Source organism: Pelodiscus sinensis, chromosome 7, assembly GCF_049634645.1.
Source record: "Pelodiscus sinensis isolate JC-2024 chromosome 7, ASM4963464v1, whole genome shotgun sequence".
In the NCBI taxonomy this organism is placed as follows: Eukaryota; Metazoa; Chordata; order Testudines; family Trionychidae; genus Pelodiscus; species Pelodiscus sinensis.
In genome coordinates, this window is record NC_134717.1 from 36,434,295 (window position 1) to 36,455,934 (window position 21,640).

The 21,640-nt window shown below is 39.8% G+C and overlaps 1 protein-coding gene across 4 annotated transcripts in view; it reads right to left on the minus strand.

Moving 5' to 3' along the window:
* Positions 1-1,725: 1,725 nt before the first annotated feature.
* COBLL1 (cordon-bleu WH2 repeat protein like 1) overlaps positions 1,726-21,640 on the minus strand; it is a 120,692-nt gene continuing 100,777 nt past the window's right edge. For all 4 annotated transcript variants that reach the window (XM_075933515.1, XM_014580739.3, XM_014580740.3 and 1 more), the window contains 5 exons: positions 20,860-21,130; positions 17,660-17,745; positions 12,102-13,702; positions 10,049-10,225; positions 1,726-3,245 (listed from right to left, as the gene is read on the minus strand). In XM_075933515.1, the coding sequence (XP_075789630.1) occupies positions 3,159-3,245; positions 10,049-10,225; positions 12,102-13,702; positions 17,660-17,745; positions 20,860-21,130 (2,222 nt within the window). In that variant the 3' untranslated portion in view covers positions 1,726-3,158. The remainder of the gene's footprint in view (positions 3,246-10,048; positions 10,226-12,101; positions 13,703-17,659; positions 17,746-20,859; positions 21,131-21,640) is intronic.

A 21,640-nucleotide genomic window follows, 5' to 3' on the forward strand; every position in this document is an offset into this window, starting at 1 on the left:
GGGAGCTTGAAAAGTTAACTAGTGATTCAACCAGTATCCTGAAACAACCTATAACTCAGGGTGTGTTCTCCCACAAATTTACCATTCTTCTGACCTCATCAACCCTGCCTCTCAACTGCTACTCTCATGATGCCCTCTGTGCAGCTCCTGTCCTGGCCAAACTGGAAAGGGCTCTTGATGAGACTTTTCCCAGGGCTCTTTGGACCCACTTGAAGATTGTGAGGAGGGGAATTTCTGACCCTGAAAGCCTCTCTGAGCTCTAGGGGTCCTTTGGGACTTAGCAGCCAATTCAGCTGGATGGTGTACTCAACTTAAGAGCCTATTCATGCTGTACTCAGAGACTTCTGCTCTCTCTCTCTCTCTCTCTCTTTCATGTTGGAGTTGCTCTAGTGAGTGCAGGTGTCCCATAGACCCGGGACCTAATAGAGTTAGGGAGAAAAGCGGAGTTGGGCACAACTCACCATCTGACAAGCCTGGGAAAGCTGTCCCACAGGTGGAGCACTTTATAAAATAGGGTTGGTGCTTTTTAGGCTTTTCTGCCAGGAGAGGGAACTGCAGAAGAGCCAGCTGGGATGCACTGATGCAGAGGCTCAGGGTAGGTTAAGCCACCTTGATGAAAACTGACCAAGCAAGGAGGAAGAGGCTGGAAAGGGAAAACACTGATCCAAAAATAGCCAAAGAGAAACTCTCCTGAAAAGCAGGAAATATGTGGGAGCAACAGAGGCCTTTGCCCACACACTGCTACTGAGGCAGAGAATGCAATGGTGAGCAGCAGAAAAGGGGGTATGGTCAGAGCACATGGCACAAAGACTTCATCTGTTTCCACAAGGTGCACAGAGGAAGGACACAGCCCAGATGTCTAGAATTGTGCTAGAACAGTCAAGAGCCAATATACTTGCCTTCTAGAGTTCACATTCCCAGTCACGGTGTCCTTTTAACTTGCGGCCATTCTGCCATATATGCCTATATAACTGGGCAAGCCCAATTTGGCTTGCATAGACGATGTTAAGGTACAATCTGCATACATGAATATAGGGGGTTATACAGGAGTGGAGCAGTAAAAGCCAAGGGTAAAGTCAGCAAATGAAGAACATAACTTGATCTTTTCCTCCTGATTCAAAAGAATTAGGCTCCACAGGTACCAACTTGCAAAAGGTCAGATAGTTTCAAGTCACCATGTGAGGAAATTGAATTCAATCATGTGAGGTGGCTTTACTTAATATTTTAGCAGTAAACTATTACTTGATAGAAAACTGAAATGTTATTCATGTGCAGTTCGAAGGGGACTCCTTTAATAGTGAAATCAGTGTATTATAAATCAGAACATGGCACACTAAAGCTGAGGGTCACTAGGACAACTGTGGGTTTTATTCACAAAACCAGCAATGGCTGGTTACATTGTCTAAATATATCCCTAAAGACACAGTGACATCTAGAAAAGTGAAGCATGAAAGATAAAAGATGGTGGCATGTACAACAGGGTAACAATTTTTTCCAGTGACCTATGAAAACCATTTTTCAAGCAACAATTGGGGGGAGCCCCCTTCCCCCCCAACAGAGACAGATTGTTTCATTTCCCAATCAAATTTTGGGATTTGTTTTTAAGAAAAAAAAAGAGGTGATATATTTAAACACTGGATTTAAGGGTAAAAACAGAATGAATGAGAACAGCATTGTGTGAATACGTATTCATTGCTCTAGTATTTAAGAATTATTGTTTAGTAGGACATTCTTAGAAGGTTTTTAATCGGTTACAACTTTAATATAGTTATGCATGTGACCGCTCCCAACTAGTGAATGTTATATACACTGATCTGTTTATTGCACAAAAATATTGGCATTATGCCATTCTTCAAAATAAACCTTTTCTTAAATGAAGAACTACAGAGCAATTTGTGCAATTAAAATACCATTGAATGTTACAAACGGTTTATATAGCACAAAACATTGTTAAAGACTAAAACCAAGAAACAATTAACTCTCAATGAAAACCCAATATGAAATATTTTAGAAAATATCTACAATCCAGTTTTTAGACACTATGATCAGAAATGAACATATTTTCTCCTACAAATTATCTTGGCAGGAAAGAAACTGATAAAACACTATGCATTTTTCTTCTTTTTCTTTAGGCATTCTCTTTTCATAGAGTGTTCAAGTTTTTATATTTCAGTAGCAAAATACGTATTCTATAGACTTTAGTAAAATGTGCTTCCCCCACCTATTACTGTGATGATTTAAGAGTACAATAAACTGTCTACATTAATAATTCCAAAGCATTTTAGGATCTTTTAGTTATAAGTCATGTGAGCATATTTCTTTAATCTTTCACTAAATTTCAAAACTGGAATTTCATTTTTTCCTAACATTGTTTCTACACGTCGATGACAATATTTAAAAAGGTAACTGGTACTTACTGCTTATCAGAATATTAAGAGAAAAAAGCGATTCTCAAAAATTACTTGTTATAGAACAGAATGAGAAAGTAAATAGTATTAGTGTTAAGAAAATATTAATAATAGTATAGAAACTTCTGATCATTTTGGTCCTGATGCTTTATTGTGCTATTAGGAAAAAAAAGTTATGTAGATTAAAAGCCAAATGATATTGATTCCAATGCATAGCTGAAGAAAGGAAACACACCTATATCCTATGAGATTCTAATTTGTGCTTCATTGAATATAATTGTAAGATTTTCGGTTAATTACAGTATTTAGTTTAACAAGGTAACATTAAGGCTACAAGTGGCAGATGTATATTTAAACTCGTAATTTGTTAACCAAAGTATTTTACAATTACAAACTTAAGAATCTGAAATTGTCAGATTCCTCTAAATCATTGGTAATCTTCAGTATGTTGCTACATGTACTGAGTCCTAACAGTACAAAATGAAATCAATATTTGATTTTCATTTAAACAAAAATGAAACTCATTTACACCATTTCTTGAAGTTAAGCAGCATTTTCAGCTTGTACAAAAAAGGCAACAATATAACTATAAATTACATATTCTAATAAACCTTCCCCAAGAATTAAGAGATCCACATGAAATTCCTGTATTTTAGTTGAGAATGTATAATTGACATTGGCAAAAATTTGCAGTTAGTGTTAAGTTGGCTTAGGCAATGGTAATAAAGTGCAAACTACTTGGTATAATGTCTAATGGTTATATTTTTCTTCTGTGGAAAATGAGTGAGTGAGCCTGGATCGTCCATTGATAGATACAGTATATGATGGAGCAGCAACCTAGGAGAAAAGAGAAATATTTACCCAATTTTAAATCATTTCCCCTGTAGTATTTTATTCCATTCTAGCTTTAAAAGCAGTATATTTTTTGTAGTTCAATAAAGTTTTTGTTTCCGTGCTATTTTGAAAATCAGATATTTATTGCTTCTGTAGCATGTAGGCTTTGGTCAGCATTAAAGGTGAATCAACTCATCACAAACTGCACACTTAATACAATTATTGAACGTGTCTGGAGCTCTGCTGTCACCTCAAAGAAAAATGGGGAAGCAATCTTCTTTTAGTAAGGTACACATTAGAATGGATTTCAATGTGTTCCATGATACTGCAATGAATTTTACACTAAATGCTAAAGTTTTACTTGGTGATAAACCTGTTGATTTAAATTTAAAAACAAATGGTCTGGTAGCACTTTACAGACTAACAAAACATGTATCATGAGCTTTCGTGGGCACAGCCCACTTCTTCCGATGACCAGAGTTTTGAGTTTAGAATATGCAGAGCCACATCCTAAACTCAAAACTCTGGTCATCTGAAGAAGTGGGCTGTGCCCACGAAAGCTGATACCACCATCTACATGTTTTGTTAGTCTGTAAAGTGCTACCAGACCATTTGTTGTTTACGTTTATCTGTACAGAATAACTCCGCTATCCCCTGAATCTTCTGTTGATTTAAGACATGGCCTTTTTTGCCCCCAGCAGTGCTGAATACATTGCCAACTCCAACTCAAGTCAGCAGGAGCAGTGGATGCTGTGATCCTGAAAATCAGGCCCTAAGATTAAATACCACTGTAAAGTTCCTGAACAGAATTTACCAACACGATGAAAATATTCTGAAGAAAGAAAAATTGTTAAAAACGACCTCATTTGACCCTTTTAGGTTAGTAATTACTGAAGGCCCCATTCAACAGTAAAGTTCCACAACACAAAAGGCCACAGATCTTGGCTCTGCACTCTGGCAAGTTATTAAGGAAAGAAAAAAAGAAATAAAGAAAAAGAGACTTGGCTACCGATGGCAGCATTTTTGTCTGGGTTCTTGTGTGTTCCCCTTACTGAGCGGCATCAGGGAAGGGGGAATACAAGCACCTGATAGACCATGGTCAGCATACTTTCTTAAGTGGCATGCCGAGATTTAACTTATTAACTATATTTACGGGTCTGCATGCCATTGATACTTTTAAAAGTCAATAATAGTCTTACTTACAGCAGCTTCATTAATAAATAAAGATGCAGATCTTACCTTTTTAGTTCAAGATTTTAAAAAACCATTAAGATCAGAGTTTTAGATACCTACAACACTTCAAATAATCCTGTTAAAAGAATCTTTTTCTTTCTTAGTTTGGGATACATGGGCTTAATTCTTGGCTCCACCACAGACTACCCAAAGGTACATCTACACTGCAGCTGGAAATGTAATTTACAGCTCAAAGAGACCCCCACACCACCTTTAGCTGAGCTAGTGCACTGAGAATAGGTCTGCACTGCAGTTAAAAACTCATTGCTGTAAGGTGGGGAGCACACACACCTCTTGGTAGCACTAAGGGGAGCTGAAGAGGCACCTGAGGCTATGTCTAAACTACATCCCTCTTTTTAAAGAGGGATGTAAATTAGATCAAAATTGCAAATGAAGCAGGTATTTGAATTTCCCATGCTTCATTTGAATAATGGCATCCATGCGTTCTTTCGAAAAAGGGTGTTTCGAAAGTGAAACCGCTGTCTAGACACAGTTCTTTTGGAAAAAAACAAACAAACCCAACAACCCCCTTTTCGAAAGATCCTGTACTCCTGAGACACTCAGAAGCTTTAGAGGGGTAGCCGAGTTGGTCTGTAATTGAAAAACTTAAGCAACAAATAGGCGAGCAGCATCTTAAAGACTCACAAAACATGTTGGCCCACGAAAACTCACAATAGCATCTTGTCCAAGGTGCTGCTAGACTACTTGTTGTTTAAGTTTTTCCAGTTACAGACTACCTCGGCTACTCCTCTAAAGCTTCTCAGTGTCTGAGCAACACTGAGCTGGTTGAAACTTAACTTTTTTTGGGGGGGAGGAGGGGGGAGAAGAGGAGCAGAAAAGCACTCTTTTATAAAACAAAACTCTCTCATCCCTAACTGTCAACATTGTCAAAATGGTTTCTCTTGGGTAAAAAATGTTATGCCTTTTCACTAACAAACTTCAAAAGCTTCAGGGGGGTACCCAAGTTAGTCTAACGAGGTAAGTCAGTTTTTGGAGAGGCTTTTAGTAAAGGAAAAAAATTCACTAACTTCTTTGGGGAGTGAAGGGAAACAGAAAAGACATCGGACATTTTGAAAAAGGGAGAAAAAATAAAAAGGGTCCATTTGGCACACTATGAAATGAAAACAAATTGATAAGTTAATACTTTGTTTTTCTCCCTCTGTGAAAATATATTTTAGCCCGTTATGAAAGCACAGAAAAAATCATGAGTTACACTTTTATTGACAATCCTATCAGAACCTTCAGCTGTGTTTTTTAGATCTAGTGCCAGATATTGAGAGGTATTTGGGTGCCTAACCTGCTTTGCACTCTAGAAAACCCCAGATGTCTAACTCCCATTAAAAGTCAAATGAAAATAAATGCAATTCCCATTAGGCACCTATCTGTGTCTCTAAGTTTTTGTGATTCTAAATCATTAACACCTCCTTATCTTGCTACTTCCTTTCAAGCATGGAGCAGCCCCATTTAGCAGCTGCTTGACAATGCCCCACCCCTGCCAATCAACTGAACTCCCTGCCTGCCCAAGCTGTGAGGCTCAAGCAGCAGTGCAAGCTCCCTGCTGTGAAGAGCAGGAGCAGGACTAAGCTCCTGCATGCCTGCCAATGAAAATTGGCTCACGTGGCACAGGTACGCACTGTAGATTGCAGACCCCTGAGACAGACCTTTTACCCAATTCACTAGGACCAGCTAGCACCTAATCTTCACTCACCAAACCAGTCAATGGAAGGTATGAGTTAATTCACTTAAAATACTCTGCCCAACCTGGATCACTATCTGGATACTTATACCCTGCTGACAAAAGTGTTCTATTTTTCCATTGATTACAGCATGTCCTATTCTCAGTTTTCAGCTTTTAATGAAAACATTGTCAGACTTCATCAGCACAACAGGCCTAAAAATAAACTCAATGCCTCATTCTCTCTCCCCATGTCTCCCCCATTGTATGTATTCCCCTAAAACCAATGCAGGGATTAATATTTTGTACATTTAATGTTTCAAATGTCCCTACATTTAAGCAGACTTCACAAAATTCTCATCAGGCCCCATGCTTCAGAACACTTTAGGTATGGGTCTAGGTTCCTACACTCCAGTCTTGAAGTTCTCCCTGAAAACAAACATCTACAAAGTCCATAAAAATGTTGTTCCATATCACTATTCTGCTCTTTTAGAAAAACTTTCAGACACAGTTCTGAAGAATTCTGGTCTAATTTTCTGTCCTTTAGATTGTCAACTCCTCAGGCAGGGAGTGTCAATTGGCCAGGGAAAATACTTATCAAAACAGAGCTCCTTGCTAGCCTTTTTCCAGCTTTCCATTTGATTTGTTTTTTGAATTCTGATGAACACCTTATCAGTCTTATTTTTTCAAGTAAGTTATCAGGTATTATGACAAAAATTACAAATACATTCTATCATTTTTTATATTTTATCCACTTTTTAAAGTGTAACATCCTATTTAACTGGTTAACCCATTACATAGGAGGAGAGTAGAGGGGGCTGCCCCAGCTGTGGATAGAGTCTGCTTTGGCTGGCTGGAGCAACCCTGCCTGACACAGCAGCACTGCCACCTTCCTCTCCCTGCAGAGCTGCAGTTGAAGCAGCCACTTATTAATTGGAGTCAGTAAGCCACACCTGTTAAGAGCAAGTCTTGCCTGTTAACCACTCATATACCTAGTTTCAATATAAATCACAATGTAACTATGTGTAGATAGATAAAGATTACAATAATCAAAAACCTACATAATAGAAAGACGGATGTTTCTTATACATATACCAGTCAGATCCAATCTTCATCAAGACTCCAGAAGATCCAAAATTGGATTCATTTCAGCCACTTTCCTTAAAATGATTTGTATCTGGCTGACACCTGGTTCACTGCAACACGGCTTCTAAATGAGCACCATCCTAACTGCACACTGGGCTCACAGATCATGCTGAATTTCCACTTTTGGCCATTCTGGGAAAGCAGGGATATTCAATCTGTGCGGCAAAGGTGGGAAACTCAAAGATAAGTATTCCACCGCTGCACTTCAGTTGAGAGAGAGAGATATTTCAAGTACCTAAAAGGGTTGTTATATGGAGGAGGGAGAAAAATATTCTTCTTAAGCTCTGATAGGACAAGAAGCAATGGGCTTAAATTGCAGCAAAGGTGGTATAGACTGGACATGAGGAAAAACTTCCTAACTATTATGGTGGTTAAACACTGGAATAGCCTGTCAAGGGAGGCTATGGAATCTAGACTTTTAAGAGCTGATTAGATAAACACCTGTCAGGGATGGTGTAGATCAGTGTTCTCCAACCTTTTTAAGCACAAGATCACTTTCTGAATTTAAGTGCAATCCAAGATCTACCTCAGACCCTTTCCCCTCTTCTTCTTTGTACCCCTTCTCTGAGGCCCTCCCCCATCCTCCCTCACTTTCATCAGGCTGGGGCAGAGGATTGAGGTACAGGCTCTGGTCTTGGATTAAAGGATCTGGCATGTGAGACAGGCTCTGAGCTGAGCTTGGCAGGCCATTGGGGTACCAGAGGAGGTTCTAAGTGCAGGCTCTGGGAGGGCATTTGGATACAGGGATGCTCGGGGGTAGGGCAAGGGTTTGAGTGCAAGAGGGGGTTCGTTACTGGGGTAGGGTTTCAGGAAGTGGGCACTGTTCATCTCAGGTGGCTCCTGAGTGGTGGTGCAGTGGGGCTAAGGCGGGCTCACCTCTACACTGACCCTGCACCACTCCCAAAAGCAGCCAAAAACTCCATCCCAAATCCTGTTGTGCCCCCTCTCTGCTCTGTGGAAATAGGATGCAGGGAGGAAGAGGGATCAGCACCCTTCTCTCCCTCTTTTGCCTTGCACAACACTAGAAGGCTCCTGAGGGGACAGCTCCAAGGCAAAGGGCAGGAGAGGAGTAGCAGTACAGGGAGGGGCAGCTCAAGTGCTGGCACTTGACAGCCTCTTAGCCAGACCAGTCAGGATCACCTGTCAGAGGTTCCAAGATCTACCAGTAGATCACGATCTACTAGTAGGTGACCACTGATCTAGAATGGATTGTGCTTGGTCCTGCCATGAATGCAGGAGTCGGGACCTGACAACCCATCAGGGTTCCTTTCAGTGCTCGGATTCCATGATTCCACTGACAGTGGACTGTTCGGGTGCCAAAATGAAGGAACCCTCATTCTCCTGAATATGGTTTTAAGAATTAAAGATGTCTATAAAGTAATTGCTTAGGGTTAGGGATTTTCTGGAGCAGTTGGATAGGTGGGTAACAAACCTTTTGATCTTCAAAAGAGACAGGGTTTTGCAGGAACAGGTCATAATGTAGCATGGTGGTAGAAGACAAAAAACTTGGCTTGAGAAAAGAAAGATACAAAGGCAAAGATCTATAAAACCAAGCCTGGATGTTAGCTAAGGATTCTAATTAACAATACGGTAGATCTGCAAATATCTAATTGAAGAAAATATAGGCTGAAACTATGGAATGAGCTGATACACCATGTTTTTAGTACATGTATGCTTGCAAAGAAAGAATTTAAACAGAATATTCTTATGGGGTGTCAGACTGTTCATAGTAACTAGCAAAAACACACCATTTAAGCAAGCCATTTATCTCCAGTCATTTGAGCATAAAACATTTGTGTTTTTATTCTTTACATCAATGATTTCTTTTATGTTATTTCCATAGTTTCTAATTATTAGATAGCATTTATTAAGTATCTCTTTAATATCTCAGCTAGGGATGTGAATATTTAACCATGGGCCAGACCCAGCTACAACATCTGTCCATGGCAGCCCCTGCCTCCAGTGGGGGCCGCTCCTGCCTAGTGGCAGGAACGCCCCCTCCTGACACTTATTGCAGCGAGATGCATATTGAATGCTCTCCAGAATCACTGCCCATAGAAACACTGGATGAAAAATGAGATAATTCTCTTTATATCTTAAAATTAGTGTCTACTTTTTAGTTTCACTAGCTAGAATTAAGTTTGTAAATCAGTGGTGGGACCTGAGACTCACAGGATGCCTGAAGCCCCATGGACTCCCTGTCTGCCCCTCTTCTCCACTTGCCTCTCACACACTGGGGCCCTGAATTTCCTACTCCTTCCCCTCTCATAGCACTTTCAGAGCTCTATCCCCACTCCTCACCCTCCCTTGAACAGCTGAGAACAGATGATTTGCGGCATTGCAGCTCTGGGAGAGAGGGGAAGGAGCGCAGATCAGGTGATTTGTGGTCTCCAAAAGCACTGAGTGGGGGAGGAGTAGGAAGTGTAGGGATCTGGCATGTGCAAACATAAGCACACACTTGTGTGTTTTGCTGAAGCAGAGCCTTAATTAATTCTGATCTAACATTTCTGAAAAATTCTCTAATTTAAAAAAAAAACAGCACAAGCTTTCTGCACATACATTTTAAAATCTGCTTTTGTACAACTGCCTCCTCCCCCCTCAAAAAATAACCCAACACACACACACACACACACACACACAAAACTCCCTTTTCATGCTTAGTCCCAGAACAGATTGCTTTTAGGGATTAATTTGGTCATTTTGAAATAAGCACTGTGAATCCACTGTTGCTCTTGTGATGATGAAAACTCACCCGTTTTAATTTGGCAGCAGCTTCTCCAGAGCGGATAGCAGCCATCAGACTCTGGTGGATCTGTTCTGGGTCAGAGCTCTGGAACTTTACAGCAGTTTCTCTCTCAAAGACAGTTGTTGGGTAGTCAGTTGATGATTGCACCTGGGTGTTTTGTTCACTGTTTGAACAGTTACTTTTCTATTTAAAAAAAAAAAAAAAAAAAAAAAGCATTTCATTGGAGTGAGGTCATAATGGATATCTGAAACAGTCTGGCTAAATGTTACAGCCATTTACCTTCATTCTGCATTTTGTTTCATGCAAAGTTTAATTTTGTGCTTTCACTTTGGTAGTAATTTCTATATGAGGTGATATCACCAAGGTGAGGAGGCCATACAATAGCATCTGGAAATTTTAAAAAGTTACAAGCCAGATGGGATTTAAGGAACTTTTATACTGGTAACATGGGGAATTTTCTCCTCAAAAGGTCTATAAAATTATCCACATAATCTTAGTAGTTTAGTTAAGATCAAGTTTACTTTTATGCCTGCAAGTTTCTTAGTCTATTTCCTGAGGCATTTGTAATCCTACTGTTACTGCTTTACCACAGGATGAAAGGTACAGGATTTCCAGGAATAGTCACACAGGTAGATTTGAAACTTAATCGTACAAAATATACCGAGGCTAGCAAAGCTGGAGTTAGGCCAGGCATAGCATGGATGCTCCTCTCGAGCTGCTTGCTTACTCTCCAAAATCTCAGCTACATTTGCAGAAAGGCTGAAATAAAGGCTGCTATTTCAGAAAAAAACAATCTCTTCTAAAATGTGAACTGAATACAACTGTTGCAGCAATGTCCACCTGAATTAGAAGAAAATACGAAACTATACCTCATCTTCTGCACTCCCCCATTCATCTCAGAGTTAGTCACAGGCCAATGATGATACGTGTCAATGTATGATTTAAGTGACAATGTTAATACATTTCATTGTTCATTAAAACATGTTTAAAAAGACATGCTATGAAAAGGTGCACAATGTACTCTGAGTGACATCTCCTTTTGAGGCCATAAGTGGATAGATTTGGGATAGGACCATTTCTTCCTCCCTGCCCAGTCAAAAATACCCAAGTCGAAGATCACAAACAGGGCATCTGGGAAAGCTGGGTCCAGAAGCATGCAAGATTCTACTTTGAATATCTGCATAATCTACTAATATTGCCATCTTATTGTAGCATCTGAAAGTGACTAGAAATTATATAGGACAAACTTCTGGAGAGCTTCACCAACTCTACTTTTCCCTAGATACCAGTCAGGTTATACAATACTACTGACTCATGATGGTCATACCAAAAGATAACTAGTTCCTTACACATATTCTGTTTCAATGTCCCTCAAACATTATACTGGGGCATCACTCAAAAATTAAGTAAAAACTAGTTTCACACAGAATACACTTTTAACAACAAAATCAGCAATTGTGAATATGAAAATAGGTATGTACAGATAAACCAGATCCAATTAATTTTCTTTCCTTGTAGGTCTGAGACAGTTAATTACAGCAAGACAACTATTTCTCAGCATTCAATTTTGCATAAGTTTCATGCTGACCACGACATTACTTATTTTTCCTATATCCTAGCAAAATGTTGTACATGGTGGTATGACAACATAACGTACCACTAGATGTTCACATATTTATGAAACCTTCAAAGAAGGGACAAAAGAACAGGACTATGTAGCACTTTCAAGACAAACAAGATGGTTTATTAGGTGATTTTGGATAGTGTGAAGCAGAGTCTTTCATTGTAGACAGTACAGTATGTTGATCTGAATGGATTGTTCACTTTTAGTCCTTTGGGTATGATGTCCATCTTTTTGCACTTGGATAATAATAATCACCACCTAATAAACCATCTTGTTAGTCTTGAAAGTGCTACATAGTCCTGTTTTTTGTTTCAGCTAGACAAGACTAACATGGCTACATCTCTATTACTATTCAAAGAAGGGACAGAGTGAATCTCACTTGTCAGTGAAATGTAGTGATTAATGTTCAGACGTTCTAAATTTTGTAAAACTTACTTTATCCATTGGACTGTATTGAGAACCTCCTGTTAAAGTCTGTAAAAATTGCTTCTTTACATCTGCTATGGAAGTTGCTGAGGATAGCGCAACAGGAGATTCCTCTCTTGATGGCTGGCTACCAATGGTACGTGGTTTATTGAATGACTGAGATCTTTTGACTGCCGATGAGACAGCAAGAGCAAAGGGAGATGGCCTAAAACTGGAATACGGTTTTGGAACTGCAAAAGTTCTAAGAGTTCTTAAATTCAGTGTTGCTGGCTGAGAGGAGGGAAAACTCAAAGGTTTAGCAGTATTAACAGAAGAGGAGGTGGTGTCAATTTTTCTCTCAATCTTTTCTTCATCTAATTGAGCAGGAAAGTTAATTGTTTTTTGTAAAGGAAAAAAAGACTGATCTGGTGATGTTAAGTTTTTCTCTCTCTCTGCATTTATAGCCTCACTTTGAGTAGGACTAGTAGCAGCACTGACACTTTTGGCAATTGCAGATGTTACATAATGACCTGAAGCCCTTCTTTGCATTTGTAAGTAAAAAGAACTAGGTTTCATTGTAGGACTCAAAACACTTGATTTTTCTTGAGCCACATGTGAAGAATTAGTGCTACCTGAATTTAGCTTCAATGGAGTTATGGCATTGCCTATATTGAGTTTGGAAGCTTCTGTTTCTATTTGTTTGCTTTCAGTAGTAAGCCCACATTCAGAAATTGAGGCACTGTCAATTCTGCTACTTTTGTGCAGCTGATTATTAAAATACGAATCAGTTTTGGCAGTTAAACCAGACTCTGACTGACGTGTACTTTTCGAAACCCAAAGAATTTCAGTTTGTACTCCAAATTCTTTTGAACGCTCAGACTCTGGGGACATTTCCGAAGTGGCTCCATTCTGATCCTTTATGTCTGACATATTACAAGGTTGAGAGTCAGACACTATTTCCAAGGATTTTGGAGGCACTATTTTATAAGTAGTCATTCCAATTTTGGGGATATATTCTCTTGTAATTTCATTAGAGGGTTTAGGTTTAGAGTCCTGTCTATAAAGTGGGTAGCCTTTATTAGAAGAAGTAACTGGACTTTTTGGAGCACTCTCTGATGAGGCAAGACCACAATCATTCTCTAATATATTACTTTGATGTTTTATGGGGATTGTTTTATCATCTGCAACTTCCTGTTTCTTATGGCTGAATTCTGTTGAAACTGTTACAGACTCTTGCACTTTATTCATCAACTGCAAAGGTGGATGGTCCGCATCCAAATTCTGCACATGGGCTACTTCTTTGAATGTGGAGGACTCACAATCCTGAAGGACAGCCTGTTCATTTAGCGCAGTCCTGCGAAAACTATCCAACGCAGCTGTCTGAATTGCGACATCCTGAGTTTTTACTGTCTCCATGTTAGTTTGATTCAGCTTCTGATCTTGTTTTCCTAGATTTATTTGTGAATTATCCTGATTTGTAGAGATATCATTTTTATACTCTTGGCAGTTTGATAGTCTGTTAGCTTCAAGCTTATTTTTTTCTCTGACATCTGCTGTATTAATTTCCTCCATCTTAGGTTGATTTTCTTTTTCTCCTGTGGTTGCCAGAAGGAATCCTGTGCCACTGCAATCTTTAAAAGAAAAAAATATTTTGGAACTAATATGAATATCCAACAGCCTGTCTAAATCATGAAGCCTGATAACCCTTTGTTTTGTACCTCTAGAAATGGTTCCTCAGAAATAGTACATTCATCCCTTACTACACCTTTGCAAAAGACTAACAATATTTTGGCTTAATTAGTACTGATAATTTTTCCAATATTAAAATGAAAATACTTTAGCAATACTACTCATTGATGCTATTGGTATCATGGATAGACCAGATGGCTAAGCCTGTTTAGGGACCACTTAAGATACTGGAGTGAGGAGGGTGTCTGAATATCATTCCATTAAACACAAAGTATAGCATGTGGTCTGCCAACTGGTAAGGACTATTCAAGATTATATCTGGCAATACTTGTCTGCTCCTACATCTCTGCTTTTTGTATACCTGATCTATTTCTTCACCTAAAAAGATGTAATTTAGCATTTCTATACTGACCATTAAAATTACATGAACAAATCTGTTTTTCCAGGTGCTTATAATCAAATGGCCTGGTTAATATTTTGGGGATGTGAATAACATCTGAACCATTCCAAAGTTCACTTTAAAATCATATTATCAAATTAATTTTCCAAATATCAAATGACTTCCTTTGTAATAAAGGGTTTTTCCCGATCCATTTTATGTATGTATTAAAACCAGTAGTTTATCAGTTTAATTGTAAGTGGGGATAAAAATGTGGATTATTAAAAACTCAGACATGTATCTGAAGGAGTGCTATTTTAAGATTATATATTTGCAGAATGTAATGTGTGTAAATATATTACATTACAAAGATAATGGGTTCATGAAATAATGGGTGCATGGGGAAACAACTATCCATAAGATTTTGCTTCCCTACAAATATATTTCCACAAACACGTCATAATGCAGTTTTGTAATTAAAACCCATTTTCTTGAAGAATAAATGTGACACATTAAAAAATTAACATTAACATACAGGCTGAATCTCCCTTGTCCGGCACCCTCTGGACCTAACCAGTCCCAGATGAGGGATTTTACCAGACCAGGGAAGGTCATTTCAGGCCCTCCCCCCCCCCCCCCCGCCACCACAGCATCGCTGCCAGCCTCCCACCAGCTTCTGGCCCCACCGTGGCAGCCCTGCCAGTGCAAGCACAGCTCCGCTGCCTCCCAACCCCAATTTGGCAGAACTGCCTTCACATGCCCAGCCCCGCTGCTGGGATCCTAGGCCCCATGGAGCAATTCCCTGCTGAGGTTTAGTTGTGCCACTGGGTAGCAGCCCCATGTCAGTTTCAGCCTCACTGGACAGCACTGCTGCCTCCCAGCTTCACCAAGCAGCTCCGTCAGGCGGCTTCCGGGTTGCCATGCTCTTCGCAGCACCACTGGGCAGCCCGACTCCCTGGTTCCTTGCACAACTGCCAGGCACCCCAGTGGTCAGGCTACCAGCCCCGGAGGGCTGTCCTGCTGTCTCCTACTCTCCCATGGCAGCTGTGCTGCCCAGCAGCAGCCTGATGTACTAGAGATCTTCTGTGTTCACATCCATGTAAGAAAATCCAACTTTCAGAAAAATTCAAGGTACTTCAGCAATCTGATACAGATACATAATTGGCAATTTAATCAAGTTCACCAAAATCTCTATGGCCACATTTGTTTACATTACACACCTGCAGGATGGATCTTCTTCTGTTTGCAACAGTTTAAAAACTAAAGTTTTACTATATGTATACTGTATAATTAAATCTTTGCATTAACACCTCAAAACAAAAACAAAAATCAAATTCAGGTTTACTTCTAAACATCCTGGCAATAGCAACTTCCACACTTAAAAATAATCCAACTGATATGACTTAAGGAATTTAGTTTACCACAATTAGGGGCTCTCACTAATGTATATTTCAAATGAGGTTCATGTAATTTAATTTTATGCTATTAACTTTGAAATACAACTATTCATCAAACCAATACAACCAGAAATAGCTGAACTGAGGACGGGGAGGTAAATTTTTTTTCCTGGAACATTTTGCTTTTGCAACATCATTTGACAAATACTAGCAACATAATTTAGACCAATATTCTTCTTTGAGACATCATTCTACCACTGCAGCTGTCTGCTTTAACTGTCCCACTCTGTGGTTTGGCAAAAAACACACCATCTCTCCGGAAGAAACAAAATTTAGTTCAGAGCAATGTAATTGGCTGCGGAGTGCTATTAAGCAATGTGCAGCAAAAACTTCATCCTGAATCACACTGCAGTTCAATTATGCAAATTACAGACTTGTAAGTCTAACAACCTTACCAAGCAAATTAGTTGAAACTACAGTAAATAGAATTGTCACAGATGACCTAACTTCTTGGAGAAAAGTCAACATGGTTTCTGTAAAGGGAAATCATGACTCATTCATCTACTACAATTCTTTAAAGACATCAACAAATATGTGGACAAAGGAGAACCATATATAAGTACATATCTAAGTACAAAGGTATAGTGTACTTAGATTTGCAGAAAACCTCTGACAATCTTCCTCACCAAAAGCTCTTAATTAAAATAAGTTGTCATAAGGTAAGAGGAAAGGTCTTCTCATGGATTGGTAGCTGGAAGCCAAGGATAGGAATAAATGGTCAGTTTTCAAAATGGAGAGAGGTAACTAGTGGTGCCCTACAGAGGTCTGTACTGGGACTAATCCTATTCCACATATTCATAAATTATCTGGAGAAAAGGGTAAACCGTGAGGTGGCAACATTTGCAGATGATACTAAACTACTCAAGATAGTTAAGATCAAAGCAGACTTATAAAGGAGCTTCAAAAGGATATCACAAAACTGGGCAACATAATAGCAAATTAATTTTAATGTTAATAAATGCAAAATAATGCATATTGGCAATCCCAACTATATGTACAAAATTGGCTGTTACCACTCAGATCTTGGAGTCCTTGTGGATAATTTTCTGAAAATATCCACTCAGCGTGAACATCAGTCAAAAAAGCAAACAATGTTAGGAATCATTAATAAAGGGATAGAGAATAAGACAGAGAATATCTTATTGTCTCTCCATAAATCTATAGCACACCTACATCTCGAATACTGTGTATAAATGTGGTCATCTCATCCCGAAAAAGGTATCTTAGCCCTGGGAAAAAAGCTCAGAAAAGGGCAACAAAAAGGATTAGGAGTTTGGAACAGCTGCCAAATGAGGAGAGATTAAAAGGACTGTGACTTTTCATCTTAGAAAAGTGGAGACATAATAGAGGTTTATAAAATTGTGACTGGTGTGGAGACCGAGTAAGGAAAAGTTATTTACTTGTTCCCATAATACAAGAACTAGGGGGTTATCAAATTGAAATTAATAGGTAGCAGGTTTAAAAACCAGACAAAAAAAGTAGTATTTCTTCACAGAACACACATGGTCAACTTGTGAATTCCTTGCCAGAGGATGACGTGAAGACCAGAATGGATAGGAACAGCATCCCTAAACTCTTTCAGGAGCTGGGAATGGATGGCGGTGGAATTCACTTAATTACCTATTCTGTTCATTCCCTCTGGGATACCTGGTACTGGCCACTGTTGGCAGAAAGGATACTGGGCTAGATGGACCTTTGGTCTGACCCAGTATGGCCGTTCTTATGTTCCTGCATTTGAGTGTTTATGCACAGGGCTCACCAAACCACGGCGAGCCCCGCTCGCCAGCTGCGCTGTCCGGCAATCTGCGCATGCGCAGATCACCTGAACCCAGCTCTTCCGGGTTGCAATCTACTCGCCACAGGTGAGTAGACTGTATTATTTGTTGAGCCCTGTTTATGCACAAGTAGTTTCTATTTGCATCACATTACTGTACTTCATAAAGTAGTCAGAGATGCTTTTCAATATGAGAGCATTAATAAGATGGAAGCAAAAATTCTCCTTACAGTGATTACAAGTATTCTTATTTATTATTATATTCAGTAAAAAAATTAGAATACCTCACCATAATTTTTGTCTGGATCCAATATTCCCAACTTCTTGTTATTTTCAAATGTAATGTGCTCACTGTCTATCTTATTGTATGGTCCTCTGCAAAAATACAGCATAGTACATTATATATGCAGAGATCACTCATTTCAGAAAACACACAGAAAAGATATTGACAATGACAATTGCAATGTTTTCCAGAGACACAGATGGAGAAAAATCAAATCTTTTGGCGAAACACTGGAAAAATTCACTTTTTAAAAAGTGGAGGAAATGCTTTGATACTTTACACACCATAGGGGATATGCAGTTTCTCTTTAGTGCAACACTACATGCATTTAAAACAACCCCCGCCCCCAATTTACAGGCCCAGAGCAACCTCTGCAAGTTGAGGAGCACAGAGATTCCAGTGAAATAATTGAGAAGGGGTTTAGGATACCACAAGATCATGGTCAAATATGAATTCTGTTGTTCACGTAAAATAACCACGTACACAATTTTCTAGCTGTTCTCTATTACACTGCCCAATAAAGGAAATCATCTCAAAAGAGAGGGGAAATTGAACTACAGCGGCACAGGTAGACACTTGGGAGGGCCCTGATTTAGGATGGGCAGGCAAGGACAGGAAGGCAGGAATCATCAGGGCCCCTCTTCCCCACTTTGAAGAGTTGCACTTTTCTATAACCCCCCCCCCCGCCCGCATATCCCCATCTGCATTGTCCTCGCATGTGGCACTACAGCCAAGGAGTGGGACTGGAGGCTCGTTCTGATCTGCTCGGCATTCTCGACAGGGGCAGGCGAGTGAGACTTGCCCAGCTCAGGTGGGCTGCAGGGGCTTGCTCGAATCTGCCCACCCAATACTCCTGCCAGAGAGCAAAGTTGGGCTGTGGGGGCTTGACTGTCGGCCCAGGTCTCCTGTCAGGGAGTGGGGTTGGATCATGGTGGCTTGCCACACTCTGGCATTCCAGCTTGGAACTGAGGGTTGGGTTGGGGCGGGGGGGGAGGGGGGGAAAGGGGCTTTACAAGTTCCCGTATCTCAGTCCAGCTCCTGGGCAAGAGTGCCAGGTGGAAGGAGCAGAAAGAGTCCCCAACCAGTCTCTACAGCTGGACCACAGATGGGTAGAATTGGGTAAGCCCCATTCCCCGACCCTGGACCTTGACAGGAGTGCCAAGTAAGAGCAGACAAGGCCTCATGACCTAACACCCCCCTCCCATCCCATCTCCCCAGCTCAAGTGGGCAAGACCCTGCACCCCAACTTTGCTCTCCAGTAAGAACACCAGACCCACAGGAGAAGGAGTAAAGCTGGGATGGGGTGGGGGCATGGATGAGCCACTACCCACTCATGGTTATGCCATTTCCATACATGAATATCTTACAGTCATACACCACAGAAGTTTGAATATGTGCAGTGCATACTTGTTCCTTAAAAAAAAAAAAGATAGGTAACGTTTTCCTTGCGCTTTTGAGAATTATCCTGAAATAATATCAAGGACAAAAAAGAAATAGGAGCACAGCAAATTCCTAAGCATGATTTACATTTTGCAAGTGCACATAATTCTTCTCTGCTCCAAACATAAAGCCCCCAGGCTGAGAGAACTAAGAGCAGATTTGGGGCTGCTCTAATATGAAAGAGACCAAACTGGCCCTCAATAGTCCTGGAAATTGGAGAGTTCAAGACATCTTAAAATCAACTGTTGCATTTCTACTTAGTATAGCTGAAGAGAGGGAGCTTTGGTACAGCTGAAAAATCAGACACAGTGTTTGTCCACGTACAACACTAAGTTTGACACTACTTTTGGTGAGAGAATATGAGTGAACTTGACATTTTGTTAGGTATGCTATATAATTTTCTTTTTAGCTGACAGAGTAGGGATTTCTGCAAAGCCCTCTTGACCTGACTAAAAAACAGAGATCAAAATCAGAATGGGAATTGGTCAGGAATTTTTCAGCAAGACAGCTTTTGCCATTAGGAAATGTTGTTTTGTCAGAAGCACAATTACTCATGGAAAAATGCCAGTTTCAATTAAGTTTTCATCGGGACAGAATTCTCAGATTTGATATGAAATTTCTGGTCAGAAACACACCCATCCCGAAATAGCCAAGAACCTGATTGATAGGATATTACCTTGGGATGAGAGACACCCTGTTTTCATACCAAACATTTAAATCTCTCTCATATCCTAGCCGAGTAACTATCAGGCTACTGGCTCTTCTGTGTTGAGGCGCTCTATGCCCCCAAAAACAGAAGCCTGAAGTTCAAATGGATATGGAAAACTGCTGAAATCTTGAAGAGGTGAGTGGGATGGGAAAAAACATGTCCTGGCCAACTCTCGTCAAAATGACTAACAGTGTTTTGGAGGTTATGGTGTACTACAAGTTCTCATAGATGTTTGCTCCAGTATAGTGTTTTTAAAAAGCCTTTTTCCAATTTAGACTGGGTAGAACGGCCAGCTTACTCCCCTCTGGGAACTGAAGAATGGTAGACTAAATGAATATTATGGAACTGGTCAATCAGCTTTCATTTCCAGCAGGCACTTTCATGTCAAAAGTCTGCTGAGTCAGGTGGTTTATTTATACAGGCTCAAGAGCCAAGTCAGCCACTGCAGAGAATCAGAAAGAAAAAAAAATGAAACAGATATTTACATCTTTCCCAAGTTAAAAAAGAGAAAGAATGAGCAGTGTTCTCTGAGGATACATGGGTAAAACCTGTGGGTGAAGAAACAGGAAAACACATTGATAAGTTTAAAAAATTAGAATTATGCCCATAAAAGTGAAGAGCTTTTAACAGTGAAGACCATTCTTTCTGTTCTCCCCAAAATTGGCAGCATAATATTGTAGCAGTGCTTTCTGTTGTGACAGGTAATTGACCCGATTTCTTACTTTTGTTCAATGAAGGGGACTGTTGGTTAAGTAATTAACAATGAAAGAATATTTTAATCTATTATCATTTCTATTACTATGTGAAACCTGAATATAACTGCCTTTTGTTTATTAAGTGAGGAAAAATGGGCATAAACAGACTAGCCTGTAATCTTTATGTGGTTATGCTTTTAACCACCTTTAACTATGTGTAATGAACCTCCTATAGAAGACAAAAAATATATAACTTTGAAATACTAATTCTTATGCCATGTTCTTATAAATCTACTCTAGTCTTTGCAATGAAGTATTCATAGTCTGATTTAGTTGTTCTCCCCCTTTCTTAGAATACTTACTTGCCATCTGTGCTCATATTTTCTTCCTTGGAACTTTGTGGGTTCTCTACAGAACTACTGCCAAAAACTGAAGATGATGGAGCAGAATCTTTTTTTTTGGTATCTAGTGATGCATCAGTAGAAACGAAGGCAGGAGAAACCTCTTGTGTCATAGAAGAGCTATCTGCACTATCATTTTCTTCTTTGAGTCGTATATTCTTTTCTTCCTTTTCATTGATCTCATCCAGTCTATACTCAGAGCAAATTCCAGCTGCACTCACAGAACAATCACCTAGAGTGTAAAAATCAAGGGACAAAGCATTTATAATTAAAATAGTAAACTGAAGCAAATTTTCTAAAGAAATCACACAAAACAGCAAAGTCTGACAATTTAAATTTCTACAGGATTTACTATATGGTTTTCCTATTCAATTAGCCATAGTTTTATTTTTTTTTTAGCATCTGTGAATGCTACTGAAGCTTAATTTGTTTAAAAATCTGTACAGGTTGAACCTCTGAAATCAGGCACTTTCTAGTCTAGCAACATCCGTGGTCCAGCAGAACCATGGATATTACTGGACCAGAGTGCCTGGCTGGGAGCATGGGCAGCCAGGGTCAGGAGCGAAGCCCTGGCCAGCAGCAAAAGTTCCCGCAGACAGGAACCCCTGCCACTAGGTGATAAGGAACATAGCCCCAGCCAGGACCAGGAGTGGATCTCAGTGGACAGGGCTGGGAGTGGAGTCCAGTGGCTAGGACAGATGCCTCAGAGGAGCCAGTGGCAGTGGTAATCCTTGATCTCCCC